Source organism: Azolla caroliniana, unplaced genomic scaffold (genome assembly GCF_043228905.1).
Source record: "Azolla caroliniana isolate FFs.n. ecotype wild unplaced genomic scaffold, voAzoCaro1.0.p SCAF_14, whole genome shotgun sequence".
NCBI classification, from domain to species: Eukaryota; Viridiplantae; Streptophyta; class Polypodiopsida; order Salviniales; family Salviniaceae; genus Azolla; species Azolla caroliniana.
Genome location: NW_028230449.1, coordinates 14,993,159 through 15,011,260, shown reverse-complemented (window position 1 = coordinate 15,011,260; position 18,102 = coordinate 14,993,159). Strand labels below are relative to the sequence as shown.

General features: G+C 40.2%; 1 protein-coding gene across 2 annotated transcripts; it reads right to left on the bottom strand.

The window, feature by feature from the left end:
• Positions 1 to 38: 38 nt before the first annotated feature.
• LOC147855558 (Lycopene beta/epsilon cyclase protein) lies at positions 39 to 16,619 on the bottom strand. 2 transcript variants are annotated; one of them, XM_087330343.1, is made up of 19 exons: positions 16,459 to 16,619; positions 6,658 to 6,775; positions 5,667 to 5,845; positions 5,477 to 5,584; positions 5,326 to 5,390; positions 4,719 to 4,824; positions 3,884 to 3,967; positions 3,667 to 3,813; positions 3,420 to 3,548; positions 2,697 to 2,719; positions 2,473 to 2,540; positions 2,294 to 2,313; positions 2,136 to 2,220; positions 1,614 to 1,681; positions 1,431 to 1,544; positions 1,144 to 1,179; positions 961 to 1,047; positions 444 to 535; positions 39 to 340 (listed from the first exon to the last, which is right to left on the bottom strand). In XM_087330343.1, the coding sequence occupies exons 1-19, from the start codon at positions 16,579 to 16,581 to the stop codon at positions 244 to 246; spliced, it is 1,749 nt and encodes a 582-aa protein (XP_087186469.1). In that variant the 5' UTR covers positions 16,582 to 16,619; the 3' UTR covers positions 39 to 243. The 2 variants fall into 2 exon arrangements, with proteins under 2 accessions (XP_087186469.1, XP_087186470.1); XM_087330344.1 differs by lacking the exon at positions 2,697 to 2,719 and having other exon boundaries at positions 2,294 to 2,327.
• Between the last annotated feature and the right edge of the window lie 1,483 nt (positions 16,620 to 18,102).

Here is an 18,102-nt window from a genome sequence, read left to right as displayed (position 1 = left end):
CCCATTTCTTCAGCAACAATTAGATGGTCAATCATTTACATTTAAAGGTTCTTTTACTATTTCAAGTTGAGCAAAATCAAGAATAGATACATTTGTGCTTTCATAGGAAGGGCATTTGAAATATTGAGTTATGCTTTTATATTTGGAGAGTGCTTCAAATAAAATGACGACAACTCAATATCATACGTGCCAATCATGGTATCCTTAGTTCCCCATGTATTCTAAACCTTTTGCTCTTAATGCTTACATTTTGTAGTCCAATCCAGAACCATATTTCCAAGAATCCAGTCGACGTCGCCATATGTATCTCTCTTTCCTTGGAAGATTTGAAATCCAAGGTCTGAAATTTCCCTCGAAAGGCCCCATTGTTTTTTAATTCAAAATCATTCCATGCATATTAAATTTTCAAATCAACAATCAAATGACGGACACAGTTCACTTACAATAACAAGGGGGATACACCAATGAAGAGAAATGTGTACACCCCAAGCATCACAAAGTGTAATGCCCACTCCAATATTGATTTCAACCCAACCTATTACAGAAATGAATTATAAAACATAGTTACCATATCTTCATATTTTTAATGTACAAAAAAATGGCAAATATGAAGCATAAACACCATCATGTATTATCAATGTCCCTTTTAACATGCAAAAAATCGATTCCATACTTCACAGCATATGATTCCATATTCATGTTAATATGTATAGTTTCCCCTCATATTTGTCCCATAAGTACCTTTTTCGAAAATGTAATAGATGTGTACACCTCATAAAGAAAGTGTCATTTTTGAGTTTAGACATAAGGCACTTTACATAATACATTCATCCCTCATGTACTTACAGAAGTTACGAAAAGCATTAGGACCACGAACACTAACCTGGTTACCTATATGCATTATTATCAACGTATAATAATGAAAAACAAATTGCTTCCCTCCCTCTTATGCATACGTACCTGCTTAAAAATGGATGGCAAAATATCAGGTCTTCTAAGAATAACTGATCCCAATGTCTTTGTCAAAGGCCCAAATTGTATAACATCCTGATTGAGGCCAAAACATGGAATTTGTTTGTAATTTGCTGTCACTCCACGAAGATGGTCTGATACAAAACATTAGGTACTACCATTTACACTTACTTGTAAGAAAGGTCTCAAAACAGCGTCTCCATATCCCTGCATCAGGAAGCTTCTCAGTTCTTTCCAGAGAGTGATAATGTATCAGCTAAGAAATAGAGAAAAAATGGAAAAGAACGCAAGCTTCATATGAAGCGATGCAACCAAAAAATATTTTTGTTCTTACAAGCTTCAGGGGGGGGGGTGTGTGTGCGCGCGCGCACGCTCTTTTGCGTTCACATACGCATTTGTTGAACCTTATGTTAGAAGCTTAATCACTTTGTACCATGAATTACACTTAATACACATACCTGCATGGACTGAAAATTGGTTGCAAGGAGTGTATTAATGAAATCAGGGTTTTGAATCAAGCTATTTTGGGCTGACATTGCCTTTTGAAAAAGCCAAGATGCACTAAGATTTGGCTGCAAAAACATTTGTTTTAATATGAGAAAAGTAGTGAAGTTAAATATATTAATATTCAGCATCCATACCATGTACGGGTTCAGGAGAGCCAGACTCTCTTTATCCAGAAGATCTTCATCAAGTGATTCTGAGATCCCTGCTTGATGAGCTCAAAGAAATCAACAATTGGATCTATACTGTTTTCAAGGAATGGTTCCAGTCTCAAATCACCTGGTATAAATATTAACTTAAACAAATCCTTTATTGACAGTCTGCTTGCTAGAGGAAACCTTTCCAGGGTTTTTTTCATTAAACCAGGAATTGTATTCATGTTACATAGTTAGAAAAGTTCAGTGTACAGAAAATGTCCTATAGATGGAAACCAAAAACAGAAAATGATGAATCTTGTATTTGGATTGCGTTGTTGATAGTGAATAATGTACTTGCAGTTGTCTATAAAATCTTTCAGTACTTGATTTCTCCTAAAGCACTCTCATGAATGTCATATGTTCGGTTGGTTTTTGATTTAGAAGAAAAGAAACACAAATATTTATGTAACAAAGTAGCAGTAGATTCTGTTATTGCAAGTAAGAAGAAAGAAACAAAATTACCATGAGTTAACCTTCCCAGATGGCGTGTCATGCTTCCAAATCCACCAAAAGAAACTGGGGATTGAATTCCACTAGCATCGCCAACCTGCAAAAGAGGATAAGGAGTCTGAAATAGCCCTTGATCCAAATGGAGAATTACATAAGATGGATAGTATTACCTGCAATACACGATCATATGCTGCAGGTAAAGGACTGCAGCATCAGAACTATTCAGTGACATTTTTTTTTTCACTTTATTTATAAAATTGTTGTAGAAAAGGTGAACACAGAATCCCAAAATTCTAACAAGAATGAACAATTAATACAACACAGTATCTTGACTAAGCAGAGCTGGTACCTTGCACGATATGTTGGAAAGATACCGAATAAGACCCGTAAGATTTCCAACTCATCCAAATTGACATTCTGCAGAATATGTTTAGGTAAATTGACCATGTCAAATAGAAAGAAGCATGACATTGTGTGGCAAAGGCTGAAACAAATTCATCAACTTCCCACGAAATGTGTCTAAAATTCTTCTGATACCTACGTTATACATATGCACATTTTTAGAAAATACACCTGATTTTATGGTAGTTATTGTCCTGTCAAAAGAATGTGTGCTGTGTCAAAATGCAAGGAAATCATTGTACTCAAGTAATTCAGTATCAATGTGGTAGGGGATAGAATTCAGCATCATGCAGCGATGGTTCTTTCCAGTTAGTTGCAATTTCATTCAGACAGAAAAATCAGAAAGAAATACATATTAATGTCTTTTAAGAGGCCAAAATGACCTATAAGACCAAATAAGAGCTTACATCTTAAAATGCTGTCTCATCTTTTTCAGACATCAAACCAAAACTCTCAAGTAACTACATAAAAAGTAAACAAGAAGTGACTAAAGAACTTGTTATCTATACATGCAAGACTCTCAAGTCTGATAGATTGTAACTTCTGTCTAGAGAGAAGAAACAAATTTAGTAATGAGACTGGTCGCTATTTTGGCTCACATGGCTAAAAGGATAGAGGATTCCTATGTACAATCCGGGAAACCAGCCAATTTGAATCTGGTAATGGGATGGTGGGATGAACAACCATGAACGGTTTAATATGACATTTTAAACTTAAATCAAGAAATTCACTTCGAATGCTGGAGTTTTGCACATGTGCAACAATAGAACACTTGGGATAAAAAATAGCAGTATCACAGGCACATGCAAATAACAGCAGGCTCATGCCAAAATCTTTACAAATTTGCATGAATCTAACCGTTTTCAAAATGTTATAAAAGACTAACATTTTGACCTGATATTCAGGCATCCGGTCCCAGAAAATCTCAAACAATTGCTCCAAGGATGGGGAATCAGGTTTTACATCCATATATGAGAAAAGATAGCAAGTTCTATCTCTCGACCCTGACCCCGCAGGAAATGCCTGTTCAAAATGAATCACATCCAAACATTACGTCTTACAAAAAAAAATATTTGGAGAGTCGTAAATAAAATAAAATAGAAAAATGAATTACAAAACAAAATTAGCAGAAATTGTTTACCTCCCAAAAGCACTGTAAGACAGACTGACCCACTGGTATTACCGGAAGATTTGAATAAATGACATCACTTGTGAAATTTTTATTGAAACCTCGAGCACAGGTTCCCACAACAAGACAAATGCCGTCAGGATGTTCTCCACTACGGATCTAGCGAGAGAAAAGCCCATTACAGGTTGAAGTTTCATCCAAGTTGACACATTAGAGAATATGTAATTACCTGTTGAATAATGGGGGAGAAGTTTCCCATTGCATCAATAACAAGCCGGGAATATAATTGTTGACCATTCTCAAGTGTTACTATCTACAATTTGGATAAAAAAAAAGTTATGGATTTAATAGCATATAGATCATATCTATATTCAGTAACCTCACAATTTCTGACGTTGTCTCTGACTGCTTTGCCAAATCTGAGTTTATAATTTGAGCCTCAAAGATATGTAAAGGAATCTAAAGATTAGATGGTATTTGGCGAGAGAAAAAAAGATAAAGAATGGGACAGATACTGTATTCAAGTTTAATGAAGTAAAAAATGATGTTAGAACATAAATCTTGAACTGTAATAGCAGTAATACATGAGAACAGATTAAGACTACACACTTCTTGTATGCATGTATTTCAGATAGAATTTGTCTTTTAACTTCTAGCCCTTGAGCTGATAGATCAAAATTTCTAAGATACCATTCCATGCTTGGAAGTCAGGATCAGTTTGAAACTGGCATGATTACAGACAAACACGTGCATAAGAATTGATATCAGCCTACTCACGTACCAAATGATTACAGAAAAACACATACTTATCTCAATCTTTCTTAGTCCTTCTCCGGCCTATGGACCAGAAAAGATATGACATCAGATCCTAGGTGACTAAATTATATATGACCTCTCTTGAGTAGTCCTTATCCAGTTAAAAATCTTGGATATTTTCAGTGTTTCGAATATTTTAGTACTATTCCCTCTGATAGAATTAATATTTCGATTATATCTTCTTTTCTTTTAGAATTCATCCAAAACTTCATTGACAAGCCTTAAAAGATAGCAGCATAGGTAACTACCGCAGCATCATCATAAATGTTGACTTTTGACAGGCCTGAACCTTCCAAAATCAAGCCTCCCATCTTTAAGAACACTTCTTTAACATGCTCAATCAACTTTAATGGACTGCAAACAACATGAGCTGCCAATTGTCAACTTATTCCCAACATGGATAAACGTACTTATTGTTAAATGATCTTAATCATAAAAGTTCCATGACAAGGATGCATCAACTTATAAGCACCATAAAGAAACTCTTTCATAGTTCAGAACAACATCGAAGAGGCTACCAGATACCTTAATGAAGCATGAATCACTAATTAACCAAATCAATTTAGATTCTGGACATGAATGTACAAAAAAGTGAAGAGGAATTTTTTTAATCCCATTGCACTCTTGCTTTGGTCATGTTTACTAAGCTGGATGGAGATTTTTCAGGATTTCTCCAGATGTTAATTGCTGAGAAAACTTAATCTTCTTATTGTTTGGTTTCATGAAAAAATCTTAGAAAGAGGCTCAACAAGACTCTTACTGATTTTTCAGATTAGTGATATATTGTATGAGAAGTCTGCTCTATGAAAAAATCAAAGCCAAATTAGAAATAAAGAAGTGAAGCCCGGCTCTTACGAGACACCAAGATTTAAAATGTCCTCTACCCAAATGTCATCAAAACCTTTGAATCCACATCTATTCTGAAAATAGAGAAGAACAATTTATAAATAATCTGAACACAGAACCATACATGAATAATACTATTGTAAACCTATACTGTGCTTACAGGATTAAACTCTACGGAAATGATGTCTTCAATGCTATCTGATGACAAAATTCCCATATCAACAAGCTCATTGAGTTCTTTCCGTGATATGTTCCAGTCTTGGGCACGCTGAAGAAAGGAATGGATGTAAGTACAGAAATATCTAATTTTTCATTGGAATGATATATGTGTATTATGAGCTATAACATACCCCCTGCAATCTTCCTCTCTCAATAATAGCAACCCTAAGACCTCTACGAGCCAGGGTCGCAGCAATAAATATGCCTAATGTACCTCCACAAACAATAATATCAAATAGTTCTGTTTTAGAGATTTTGTTCAAACATGGTCCCAAATCCCTAGAAACAACTTCTGGAGGTGGACCAGATCCTGCAAAAAGGGTATCCCATATGAAAAACAACAACGTTCATAAAATGCATGACAAATATCTTTGATCGCCAATCTTATGTATTACATTTTTATTTGAACCATTAAATTAAAACCAAGCCCCATGTTTACAAGCAAGCTCCATCCCTAATACATAAATTTCAACTATTCTAATATAGGATAAACTCCCAATATTCCACTTTAACGTATTATTGCGTACATTAATTGGTCACAGTATCCCTCATGTGATATACATAAGACAATGAAAATGATGCTACAAAAAAAAATTAGTCAATACAGCTGTGATGAACAGACATCATGAAAATTCTATATCTGGATGAATACAAAATGTCTTCACATATTTCACTCATAAAGATAGAGGAGATTTGTTTGTGACCTTTAACTTGTACTAATCTGCAGCTCATGCACAACTAGAAAACGAGGTGATACAGAACGCGAGCAAAAGAAAAAGAAATACATTACCTAACATTGAAAAACACAAATTTACTCAATACAAGAGCCTCAGAATTTCATTTGTCATCACAAAATCTCCACCCGCCCAGTTAGTGGATGATAAAGGCCTCCCACACAACTTCAGTAACGTACATGTAATGCTAATTATATGCTCAGAAAAACAACAAGACTATCATAGAACAAAGGTTCAAAGTTCTAATATGTTTATCAGGTCATTCATATATGTACAAGAGTCACTTCAGATGAATTTACACCCAATACATTTGGGATCGGGATAAGCAAACCATCTATTCAATATGCAATGACAGTTCACATGTTCGACATCAAAATGCAACTGATACCTGATATTTTATTGCGCAACTTTAGCCATTGCTCATCAAGTCTCTTTAAAGCAGAATAAGAGGAGGCTCCACCAGCTCCGCCTACTTCGCTTCCAGAAGATATACCATCCATTATTATCTGCAATGATATTGATGATTCTCACATGTCCATAATATATATAACATGCCATCAACAGGACAAACCCACTTTGACAAGTTAATTGTTTTGTTAGGTATTATAGGCCATTATGTTCTTTTAGAGATGTTAATATTTCTTTCTTTCTCAGCTCTTTGATGTGCACAAACAGGAACACTACGATTTAGAACTAAAATGTAGATGTCAACCCCATAATCTTCAGTCATGTAGAAATTAATAACATTAGCAGTAGTCACATCCAAGTTATGCACATGTCAAGATGGGAAGTGCTGTTTTTAATCATCGCTTGATCTGGATTGTCATGCACTATGAAAATTGACCTCTGTAGTTCTAATAAAAAATCAATTCAGTTTTCAGTTCTATGAAGTCAAGTATATGCCTAATAGAAATTTAGATATATTGATGAAATGATTTGTATTGCCTCAGCACCCCTCCAAACTTGTAGAAAAATCAGCCCACAAAGTCAAGCATATGCATCAAGAAAGAGAGGAGAAGGGAGTTAGTTCATCCAGAGTTGCATTCATATATTGTATCTATATACTATTACATGCATAACCATAACTAATCATGAGATAGGTTTTCCGCAGTTTTCCCTAATCTTATGATGACTATGTGTGGGTTGATTTGGAAATTAACAAGGATATGAATTGAATTATATTCTACATTGTGAGATAACTATTAAGTGTATTATCACTTGACCACTTCACATGAAGCAGTGAAGTGTGTGAACATACCAAGCCCTAGGGTTTTTGTCTATATACGAAGACTAGCTATCTTCTTATCAAGGGGCTTGACCTATGTTGAGACTATGTCAGTGTGGCTATGGCTCTTGTTAGCTAAGCATGTGCAATCCTTGCAGAACCCAAAGTACAACTCACATCAACACTTGATGGTATGGGCTATCGAGGAGGTTTGGGTCAGTGTGGCTATGGCTCATGTTAGCTAAGCATGTGAAATCCTCGCAGAACCCAAGGTACAACTCACATCAACACTTGATGGGATGGGATATCGAGGAGGTTTGGGTCAATCTCACACTGTCGCTAGGGGTTGATTGGGTGGTATCACACCCCTCTTTACTTTCTTTTGCCTATAATTCCTTATGTTTTGCTTAAATATATAGTTAGACTCTAACATATACCCACCCAAATCAGTTCATGTCAATGGAATAAGGTCTACCCTTCAACATACAAGGATTTAATGCATACCATCCAAGATTCCAATATGGTCCAAAGATCATATTCCAATATATGCTTGCTAGAAGAATTGTATTTTATGTACAAGGATTTTGTATCAAATAAATAAGAGTCTTCTAATGGTTCAGATCATATACCCTTGGTGGTTATCCACATCCTTTCCGTATTCATGATGCTTTAAGCACATGGCGTGCACTATCACTAAACCAAGACAATTGATCTCTTATGATGGTGTGTGCCAGAGATGTAATTTGCCCAAAGGATTAGGCTAAGGGTGGTGGGAAGCAAGCATGCACACCAACATGCCATTTGCATGCTGCTCCCATGCACCCGAAATCATGTATAATAACATGGAGAAAATGCAGGAAGACAAGAGGGAACTCATTTGGGGCTTTCTTCTCATTTTAGATTAATTAAGCGTAGGATTTCAGTTCAAGGGTAATCAAGGGCTCTCAAGGTGGGAATCCACCTCTAGTACTATAATTGTGAGCTATTTGTAAATATAATTGAGCTAGGCAACATGGCCAGCATGGAAAGGTATAAACATCACATACTATTATTAAGAAATTAGTTATAATGATTAAAGAAAGGAATGGTTTGAGAGTTCTTATCCACACCAACCACCCCAAGAAAAGGGCATGAGACAAATACAAAACCCCATCAGTGTCCCATTTCACCAAATATAGCTTTTTATTATACCTCAGAAGTCAGTCCAACTACAGATCCAAAATACAAGAGATTTGCCTTGACAACAGAATCTCTACATCTCTAAAATGGTATATCAAAGGGGTAGCTAGCCCCTTTATACAGCTGAAGTCCTTAGGCTCCCAGATTTACACATGTTGCCAAATGTCCCAAATTTTATGGGTTGTCTCAAGTCTGACGATAATTGGATTCCCACTTATCCTGCCCTTAAATACCTTAAAATTAGCTTTGAAATTTGGTACCTAAGGCTATGTATGGAATCGTATTGAATGGACAACCTCAACATGATCAGGATCAGCTGAATAAGCCAAGAGCCGGATAGGTGTCCGGATCGGTGTTTGCATCTGAGTGTAACCGGTAGGCCATTAGAGGCCTACGATCCTCGCCTAGTACGTAGGCATATTTTTAAGAGTCGGTGTCAGTCGTTCGGTATGAGCATTGAAGTACTTGTCAATATTTCTATCAGTCCTTTTAAGGACTTGTATAAAAGTGCTCACTGAGCACATTGTATGTACAGAGTGTTCATTATTTGAAATTGAGGTTTTGTTGTTTGCTCTCTCTGTCTCTCTCTCTCACTTACACAAGTACTCTGTGTATTCCATTTTCTGTGTTTGTTTCTGTCCGGTTGAGCCGGTTGTGATTTCTGTTTAGCTTCCACATTATTATCTTTTACATGGTATCAGAGCACGAGGGTTAGAACATCCTCTGCTGCCAACAAGAGCTTTCAGCACAAACCAAGACCTAACACCTGGTAAGAACAGCTAAGAAGAGAAATGAGCAGAGGCATGGGAAGCTCGCTTCCGACAGAGACGCTCGATAGGAGCAACTAAGCATCGTGGTCATACAAGATGCACCAATATCTGTTAAGACATGGATATTGGAGATATGTCGAAGGAGCAAATGATGCAGCACCGGATTTGACACCCAGGGATTTTCCGACTTGGGAACAATCGGCAAGCAGAGTTCTCTACTACTTTGCATCTAGTGTCGGTGAACAGGTATTGAGCTATATCCAGGACGCCAAGACACCAAGGCTTGAGGAAATTTGAAGAAGATTTTCGCTACAAGCACCACAGCCAAAGAGCTTCAACTTAGACAGGAGTTGAGCAATGTATGGCAAAGAGACATGTTAGTGGTTGATTACACCTCCCAGATCAAGGACATCTGCGACTCTCTTGCCTCTATCAACGTGACCGTCGAGGAGGATGAAATGATGCAGGTCTGTCTCGAAGGTTTGGCGCAGAAGTTTGGATCATTCCGGACGGCGGTCTGCATGAGAGAGAATATGTCATCATTCTTCGAGTTGCAATCAATACTTCTCGTTGAGAGAACCACGCGGCTGAGTTGACGAATACGCACGCCGACAGCAAGATATTATACACAGAGGAAGATAGGCCCCGTGGTCGTGGTGGACGAGGCGGGTTGGCAAGCAATGGAGGCGGCCGACAGGAGCAAAACAGAAGGCATAATCGGAATGCCAACAGCAATTCCGGACCCTACGAAAACAAGGGGGAGTCAAGGCGGCGCCGGAAATCGGCAAGCAAAGGCCAAAACAAATGTGACAAGAAAGGCCACCGAGAGAGCGAGTGCTAGAAGAAGCACACCGATTTGGACAAATCCGGATCCGGAAAGGCCGGACAAGGGAGTCGGCAAAGCTCGTAGTACGTCAAAGGATCAGAAGGATCCGGAACCGGAAAGACTGGAAATGGATTGGGCCTAGCTTTCGTGATGACGCACAAGGCTAATTTGATGAAGACCAGCACCTCGAAACCGAATGAGGTATGGTATGTTGATTCTGGAGCATTGAACCATATGACAATCCACGAGGAGTGGTTCTATTACTTGGAGAAACCGGAACAACTGGGGGTCGTCGAAACCGGTGACAACACCCCACATACCATAGAACATGTCAATGAAGTCCCCCTAAACAGTGTCGGATAGAAGGCGAAGCTGATGAACGTCTTGCATGTCCCAACAATCACAAAGAACCTGGTGTCGATTGGACAAATTGTCGACCAAGGGATGCAGGTCCGATTCACACACCTCGAGTGCTTCATCAAAGAAGACGGCAAAGTCATTGCACAAGGGCACTGAGAAGGGAGGATGTTTAATCCTCGAAACAAATGAAGTTGGAACCGCTATGTTTGAGAAAGGACAAAATGTCGAGTCGGATATAGACTTGTGGCACAAGCGGTTCGGCCATATCAACTTCCCGCGGCTTCGGGAGATGCAGACAAAGAACATTGTCTTTGGATTACCAAAATTTAGTGGCTGGAACGACCAAGTTTGCGAAGCAGCACCGACTTCCATTCCCCAACGAGCGAAATTGGAGCCGGAACCGGCTTGATTTGATCCATTCGGATGTGTGGGAACTGGCACAAAATGTGAGCAGCAGAGGAAGCCGTTACTTTGTAACCTTCATTGATGACTACACTCGGCACACTTGGGCGTTCTTGATCACGAAGACGAATGACGTCTTCTCCTGTTTCCTGAAGGTGAAGAGCCTTGCCGAACGGGAAACCGGAAGGAAAATTAAGTGCCAAAGGTTCGATGGCGGAAAGGAGTACTTTTCCAACCAGTTCTCAAGTTATCTGCAGAAGGAAGGAATTCAGCGAGAATTCTCTTGTAGATACACACTGGAGTAGAACGGTGTGGATGAGCAGAACAATCGGACGATAGAGGAGGCAGCGCGGGCAATGCTTGAGGAGAAGCATATGCCAAAGTCTTACTGGGCTAAAGCGGTCCGGACAGCCTTCTACCTACAAAATCGGACTTCTACAAATGGAGGAGTGTCACCACATGAGCTATATTTCGGGAAGAAACCGAATCTGGGACACTTGAGGGTATTCGGGAGCATTGCATATGTGCATATACCGAAGGAGAAGCGAAGGAAGCTCGCGAAAGCCGAGAAGTGCATTCTTGTCGGCTATTCAGCCGAACAGAAGGGTTATAAATATTATAAACCCCGAACCAAACAGGTCCGGGTCAGTCGAGATGTCGTGTTCGACGAGTCGGCGTCATGGTACGTCATTGGTCAGTGAGGCTGAGATGCCTCCGGACGAAGAAGAAATCAGAGCTCAAGAAGAGAGTCCGATCTCATTCTAGCTAAGTGGGCCGAATGAGAGACTAAGTCGGATCGACCAATAGTGGAGACTCGGTCGTGCACTCCCCACGCAAAGAACCGAGGAGACGGTTCATGTGTAAAGAGAAAGGGAAGAAGAAGATGCCAGAGTATAGCACAGACAAGGAAGAGTCAGATCGGAGCGAATCCAACTCCGGAAATCATGAGAACGAACCTCCGGAGAAGAGGTCGGAGTCGGCCAAGAGGGCCATCAAATTGGCAGAGCAAAAATTGTGCCGATATACCCGCCAGAAGCACCCCGTAGCTCATTACGGATACAACGACTACACGGTGCATCACTATGTGTACATGACAAAGGTGGCGGAGGTGTGTGAGCTAGAGAGCTACGCACAAGCGGCAAAGGACACAAAGTGGCGTGCCGCCATGGAGGAAGAGATGCACACTCTCACGGAGAATGAAACATGGGACTTGGTTGACGTTCCGAAGGAAGTGAAGCCGATCGGATGCAAGTAGGTGTATAAGGTCAAGTACAACACCGACAATTCCATCAACCGATACAAGGCCCGATTAGTGACGAAAGGCTACGCGCGCAGCAACACGGCATCGACTACGATGAGAAGTTTGCACCGGTCGCGAAGATGACAACTATCCGTGTTTTACTGGCAGTAGCCACAACAAAGGGGTGACACTTACATCAAATGGATGTAAAGAATGCGTTCCTACAAGGTGAGCTTGAGGAACAGGTGTACATGGTACAGCCCCCCGGATTCCAATCCGGAATGAACACGTCGGTTGTTTGCCTACTGAAGAAGTCCCTCTACAGACTCAAGCAAGCCCCGCGTGCCTAGAACGCGAAGATTACACAGCAATTGTGTCAGATGGGGTTTGCCATGTCGAAGTCAGACTCTTCACTTTTCATCCGGCAAGGTCAGAGTGAGTCGGTTAGTATTTTACCTTATGTTGATAATTTAGTCATCGTCGGTGCTGACCAAGAAGAAATCGGTCGCGTCAAGTCCCAACTATCGGCATAATTCAACATGAAGGACCTGGGGGACCTTCATTACTTCCTCGGGATCAAAGTGATCCATACCCCTGAAGGCATATTGATCAGCCAACGGCATTACGTGTTGAGTATGCTCTTCAAGTTCGGCATGACGGAGTGCAAATCCATCTCAACTCCTCTGAATAGGAATGTGAAGCTTCGCCCTGACTCTGGAACGGCATGTGACCCAAAAAGGTTCCGACAGAGAGTCGGAAGCCTTATATACTTGACCATCACCCGGCCGGACCTCAGTTATCCAGTCAGCATGATTAGTCAATTCATGGCGCATCCGACCATGGAGCACCTTCGATGCGCGCCACGAATACTCAAGTATGTCAGCGGCACTAAGGACAAGGGACTGTTGTATCGAACTGGTATTGTCGAACAGTTGGTCAGCTACGGGTGTCGATTGGGCCGGAAATGCCAACGGTCGACAGTCGACGGTCAACATCCGGATTCTCGTTTTCATTGGGGAGCATCGCGATCGCCTTGTGCAGCAAAAAGCAACCGACAGTTACACTGTCGAGCACAGAGGCTGAGTATAGAGGAGCAGTTGTCACAACATGCGAAGCCATATGGCTAAAAAGGCTATTGAAGGATCTACAGGTGGAGGTATCCGATCCAACAATGCTCTACTGCAACAATCTCAGCAACATCCAACTTGCGAAGAACCCCGTCTTCCATGCCCAGACCAAGCACATTGAGGTGCACTATCACTTTGTCCGCGAGCGAGTCCTCTCCGGTGAAGTCGAACTGGTGTATGTTCCGACAAATCGGCAAATTGCCGACATCTTCACCAAACCTCTTGACTTAGACAAGCTATGGCAATTTTCGAGTGTGCTTCATTTGCAGCACCTCGACATGCCGACCTTGAGGGGGAGAAGGAGTAGAGAAGAAGAGGAAGAAGTCCGAAAATCCAAATCGGATAAAACATTCGACTTCGGGACAACTAAAGAAGCTGAGGACAGATATAGGGGAAGTGACCAAAGGAACGAGCCTAAGCCAAAGCCGACCAAACAAGGGGGAGGTAAAGCCAAGAAGGCCAAGAGCCAGACATGGTCAGATGTGGTTAAGGGCCTTGAGGAAGACAAATTGGAGACAGCCGATTCGGAAGAGGTGTTTGATTTGGAGGAGCCGAATCAACGAAAGGACAAATGGATGTGAAGGCAACAAAAGTCCACGCCGACACGGAGGAGCTGATGGGTCGAGAAGCGCCGAAGTCACAGCAGCAAAGGAGTTGAGAAGGGCCTTATGAGCAAACAAGCCAACCGAGAAGATCGAGGTGCGCGGAACCGGACGGGTTGTGGAAAGCGGGACTGGATGAGACGAGGAGTGTGAGCAAGGCGGGAAGATGCCAGGAGGAGCCGGAGGAAAGGATTGGTAGACAAAGACACCACGATCCGACCTCAAGTTGAGCTTGAGGGGGAGTGTTGAGCGGACAAGCTCAACACGATTCGGATCGGCTTAATAAGCCAAGAGTCGGATCAATGTCCAGATCTGGGTGTAACCGGTATGCCGTTAGAGCCCTACAATCCTAGCCTAGTACATAGGCATATTTTTAGTAGTCAATGTCAATCACTTGGTACGAGCATTGAAGTACTTGTCAATAATTCTATCAGTCCTTTTACGAACTTGTATAAAAGTGCTCACTGAGCACATTGTATGTACAGAGTGTTCATTATTTGAAATTGCGGATTTGTTGTTTGCTCTCTCTCTCTCTCTCACACACACACTTACACACCTACTCTGTGTATTCCATTTTCTATGTTCTCTGTTTCTGTCCAGCTGAGCCGGTTGTGATCTCTGTTTAGCTTCCGCATTATTATCTTTTACAAATCGGCCAAAAACAAAACATATCCACATTGGCAATGCTCTATGAATTTGAGACAAGATTTTACTAATTTTCCTTGTCACACCAAGAACTACTTGATTAGGAAAAGATCCTACTATTTCTTCTAGTGTTAGATCTAAGAGACTTGAAAGGATTTGGAAGCTGAAAAAATAATGGTACTGCCCTCATGGACAATTGGATGAGGTGAAAAGGATGTACCATCACTTCAACAAGATGAGGCAATATCTTCAAAACCTCCAAACATCATATTTAGAGCATAACATTACTACAAGTTTGCTAGTGGCAAAATCAAGTGTTGAGGAAATTTGTATGATAGAAAGATCAATGAGCTTAGATCAGACGAGCAAGTGAAAGAGAACTTTTTCACCTTCGCTTCATCCATGAACTTCTTTATCTCCTCCAAATTCGGTTCACTAATTTTTCTCTCAATCAGATCTTTCTAGACACTCAATCCTACCACTGAATGAGATCCAATAGTGTTAGCCTTTCAATTCGATTTTGAGATGTCTCCAAGACATCGTCTCCTTCTTTTGAAGCAGTGGCACACCCTTTGCATCGCATCCCAATTTTACATGAGACCATTTGCCTTGTTTTCATTCTCCTAGAAGTGTTCCCAAATCCTATTAGTACATTGGATTCACCAACTGTAAAAATAGCAGGACCTTCTCCAGGCTGAATAGTGCTTGGTCTTACACCAAAAGTTGTCCTAATCTTTGTTTGAACTCAACAAGCACTGCTATAACAAACATATATTTTCCATAAGATTCCACCAATCAGACGAAACTGTGTTGGGCCATCCTCTTCTCATCATTGAGAACAAATTCATTGAGCAGCACCATGAAACAATAACCGCAATTCAAATAAAGATAATGGATCAGATAGAAATTAAGCAAGAAATTCTCAATTATATTTCAGATGGCTCACAATTACAACATTGGGGGCAGATTAATGCCTTTATTACTCTGGACCTAAACCCTAAAACGAGAAGAAACCAAAAAATGACCCAAATGAGCCACCTTAGATATTTGACTTAGTTGACAACAGTGCTGAAAGTATCATGATGCCATGACTATCTTCTTATAAGCTCATGCTTCCTCATCTATGAGATTTCAAAGGGGACTCTGACTGAGTAATCCATCTTCCTCTTGTTGATTCTAAACGCTTCAGGTCAAGCTCTCAGTGTTGCGATTCAAGAGTTTGAGGGGGAATTCAATAAAAATAAGGAATCATGATGTGGATATATAGGTGCTATGCTTGCATTATATGAAATGATTGTGCAATTTGTGGCCAATTTGAAATGCAAAAGACAATTTTGATACTCCATGGCACTGAATAGGATGTTGTGCTCTCTGAACTATTATTTAGAATGTGAACAAAAATGCCAAGACTTCCTAAGTCTCTATTTAACTGTCAGTTCAATGAAACCACGATGGGGTTGTGACAATGAGGTATTCCTTCCAAGTGGCATTGTTATAGGAGATGTTGCGATGTGTGGCCTATGTTAGATTGCAGAAGACGACATCAATACTTGTTGGCTGGAATAAATAATTTCACATTCCCAATCTTCATAAATTCTCTCTTTGGTTGACAGAATCCCTAGGAAATATTGACAATACGCATTCTGAACTAGTTTCTTCCATGGAAAGAAGAGACAAAGAGACCTTCCAATGGCATGACAGCCCTATTACTTCATCATTATCCAGAAACCCATGAAATGAATAGTAGCACTGCCGAAATGAAATGAGATGAAGAGAAAGCGGAAGGGGGAAGACAAGGAGAAAACAGACTTACCTGAGTTCGAGAGGGAGGAGGGTTGAGCACTGAAGACATGGAGATCCATGGCCTTCTCCGAGTGTGTGAAGGAAGGATTCCACCTCCACAGAGTGAAGGAGTGGCACAGCTACTTAGCAACATTGCCTCTGAAGAAGGAAATGCAGAGCAAAACAAGAAACAGAAAAGGATAAGGAGACATACATGGTATGAACCATACGTGCATTCGCATTCGCGTATGGTAAACATGCTCGAAGTATGGTAAATACCATAATTTTGTATTTATTATTTATTATAAGGTTTTCTTTCTTTAAAGTAAGAGAGTTAAGATAAAAAATGTAAAAATAAAAACATGTTTTGATAACCTACGCATACGTTTTCATGCGTATGAAAAAGAATGTTTGCCAATGCATTCGAGTATATTACGTACTATGCATACATACATACATACATACATCTAACTGATACCGAATCATAAAGAGGGTTGGCGAGGGAATCACGGCCACAGACGGTGCAGGGCGCTTGGCTGAGAGCCCGGTGCGATCTACACCGTCCAATCTTGAGAATAAATAATAAAAAACACGCCAATGAAAACAAGCTGACACCCTTTGTAAATTGTCACCTGAACCCTTCAGTATCCAAACACCTTGCTCCTTAGAATATGTGAAAAATCATGCTAACAAGTCGCCCCTACCCATATCCTGCAAAACACCCTATCGATAATATTCAGACAACCTACTCTGTAGAAGACACCTTCTTGATAATATTCAAACACTATGTTCTATTTTCAAACACCTTGCTGATAATTTTCAGACGATACTTTTCAGATAACCTGCTCTGCAGAAGACACCCTATTGATAATTTTCAGATACCTTGCTCTGTAGAAGACACCCTACTAATAATTTTCGGACACCCTCCTCTATTTTCAGGCACCCAACTCACACCATTCCAGACACCTTGCTCCACACACACACACACACACACACACATAAATCGTGGTGTGAGAGGAGAATTTTGAATTTTTATTTTTGTGGTGAGCAAGGGCGAGAAAATAGAGAAGACGACTATGCAAATTGAAACCCGAGCATACGGTTTAGGGTTTTAGGGTTCAACGTCGAGGCCTTCTCCTTTTGGTAACTTCTCTTTCGACTTCCTTGTTCCTCTTCCTCCTCCTTCCACTTCTCTTTTACATTTTCAATGTTATAACTTTTTTCCATCATAGGCTTTGTTGAAGTTTCATCTTCCTCTTACCGGACTCGAGGTGGATAAATATCGTATACATGATCTATCAATGAAAAGAAATCAAATTTAGAAGTCTTGTTTGTTAGTATATATGCATATCTTCCTATTCCTTTATATGCATTCTTTGTATTCTTTATCTATTTTTTGATATTGCAAGATTAATTCCTGAGAGCGTAATCTTCAATGATTTCAACCCTAAGTTTGCATGAGAAGCAAAAGATCCTCCATAGAGTCGCTCAATGACTTGATTTCATTTTTCTCGTCTACTTATTATGATTGACAATCATGATCTGCTTTATTTTTCAAGTTGAGTTCAAAGCTTTACTAAATACAACAAAGGATTTGTAGTTTTTCTGTTGAGTACTGAACTGGGATTTTTGGAGTGAATCATATATATTTTTCAAGTAGAGTTCAAAGCTTTCC

What these genes read in the sequence shown, in the direction of transcription:
- LOC147855558 (XM_087330343.1), bottom strand. Translation starts at nt 16,581, where the DNA reads ATGTTGCTAAGTAGCTGTGCCACTCCTTCACTCTGTGGAGGTGGAATC. An exon ending in TTTCCGTAGAGTTTAATCCT is followed by an intron (nt 5,391 to 5,476) that starts GTAAGCACAGTA and finishes CTCTATTTTCAG; the next exon opens with AATAGATGTGGATTCAAAGG. An exon ending in TTTCCAACATATCGTGCAAG is followed by an intron (nt 2,314 to 2,472) that starts GTACCAGCTCTG and finishes CTTTACCTGCAG; the next exon opens with CATATGATCGTGTATTGCAG.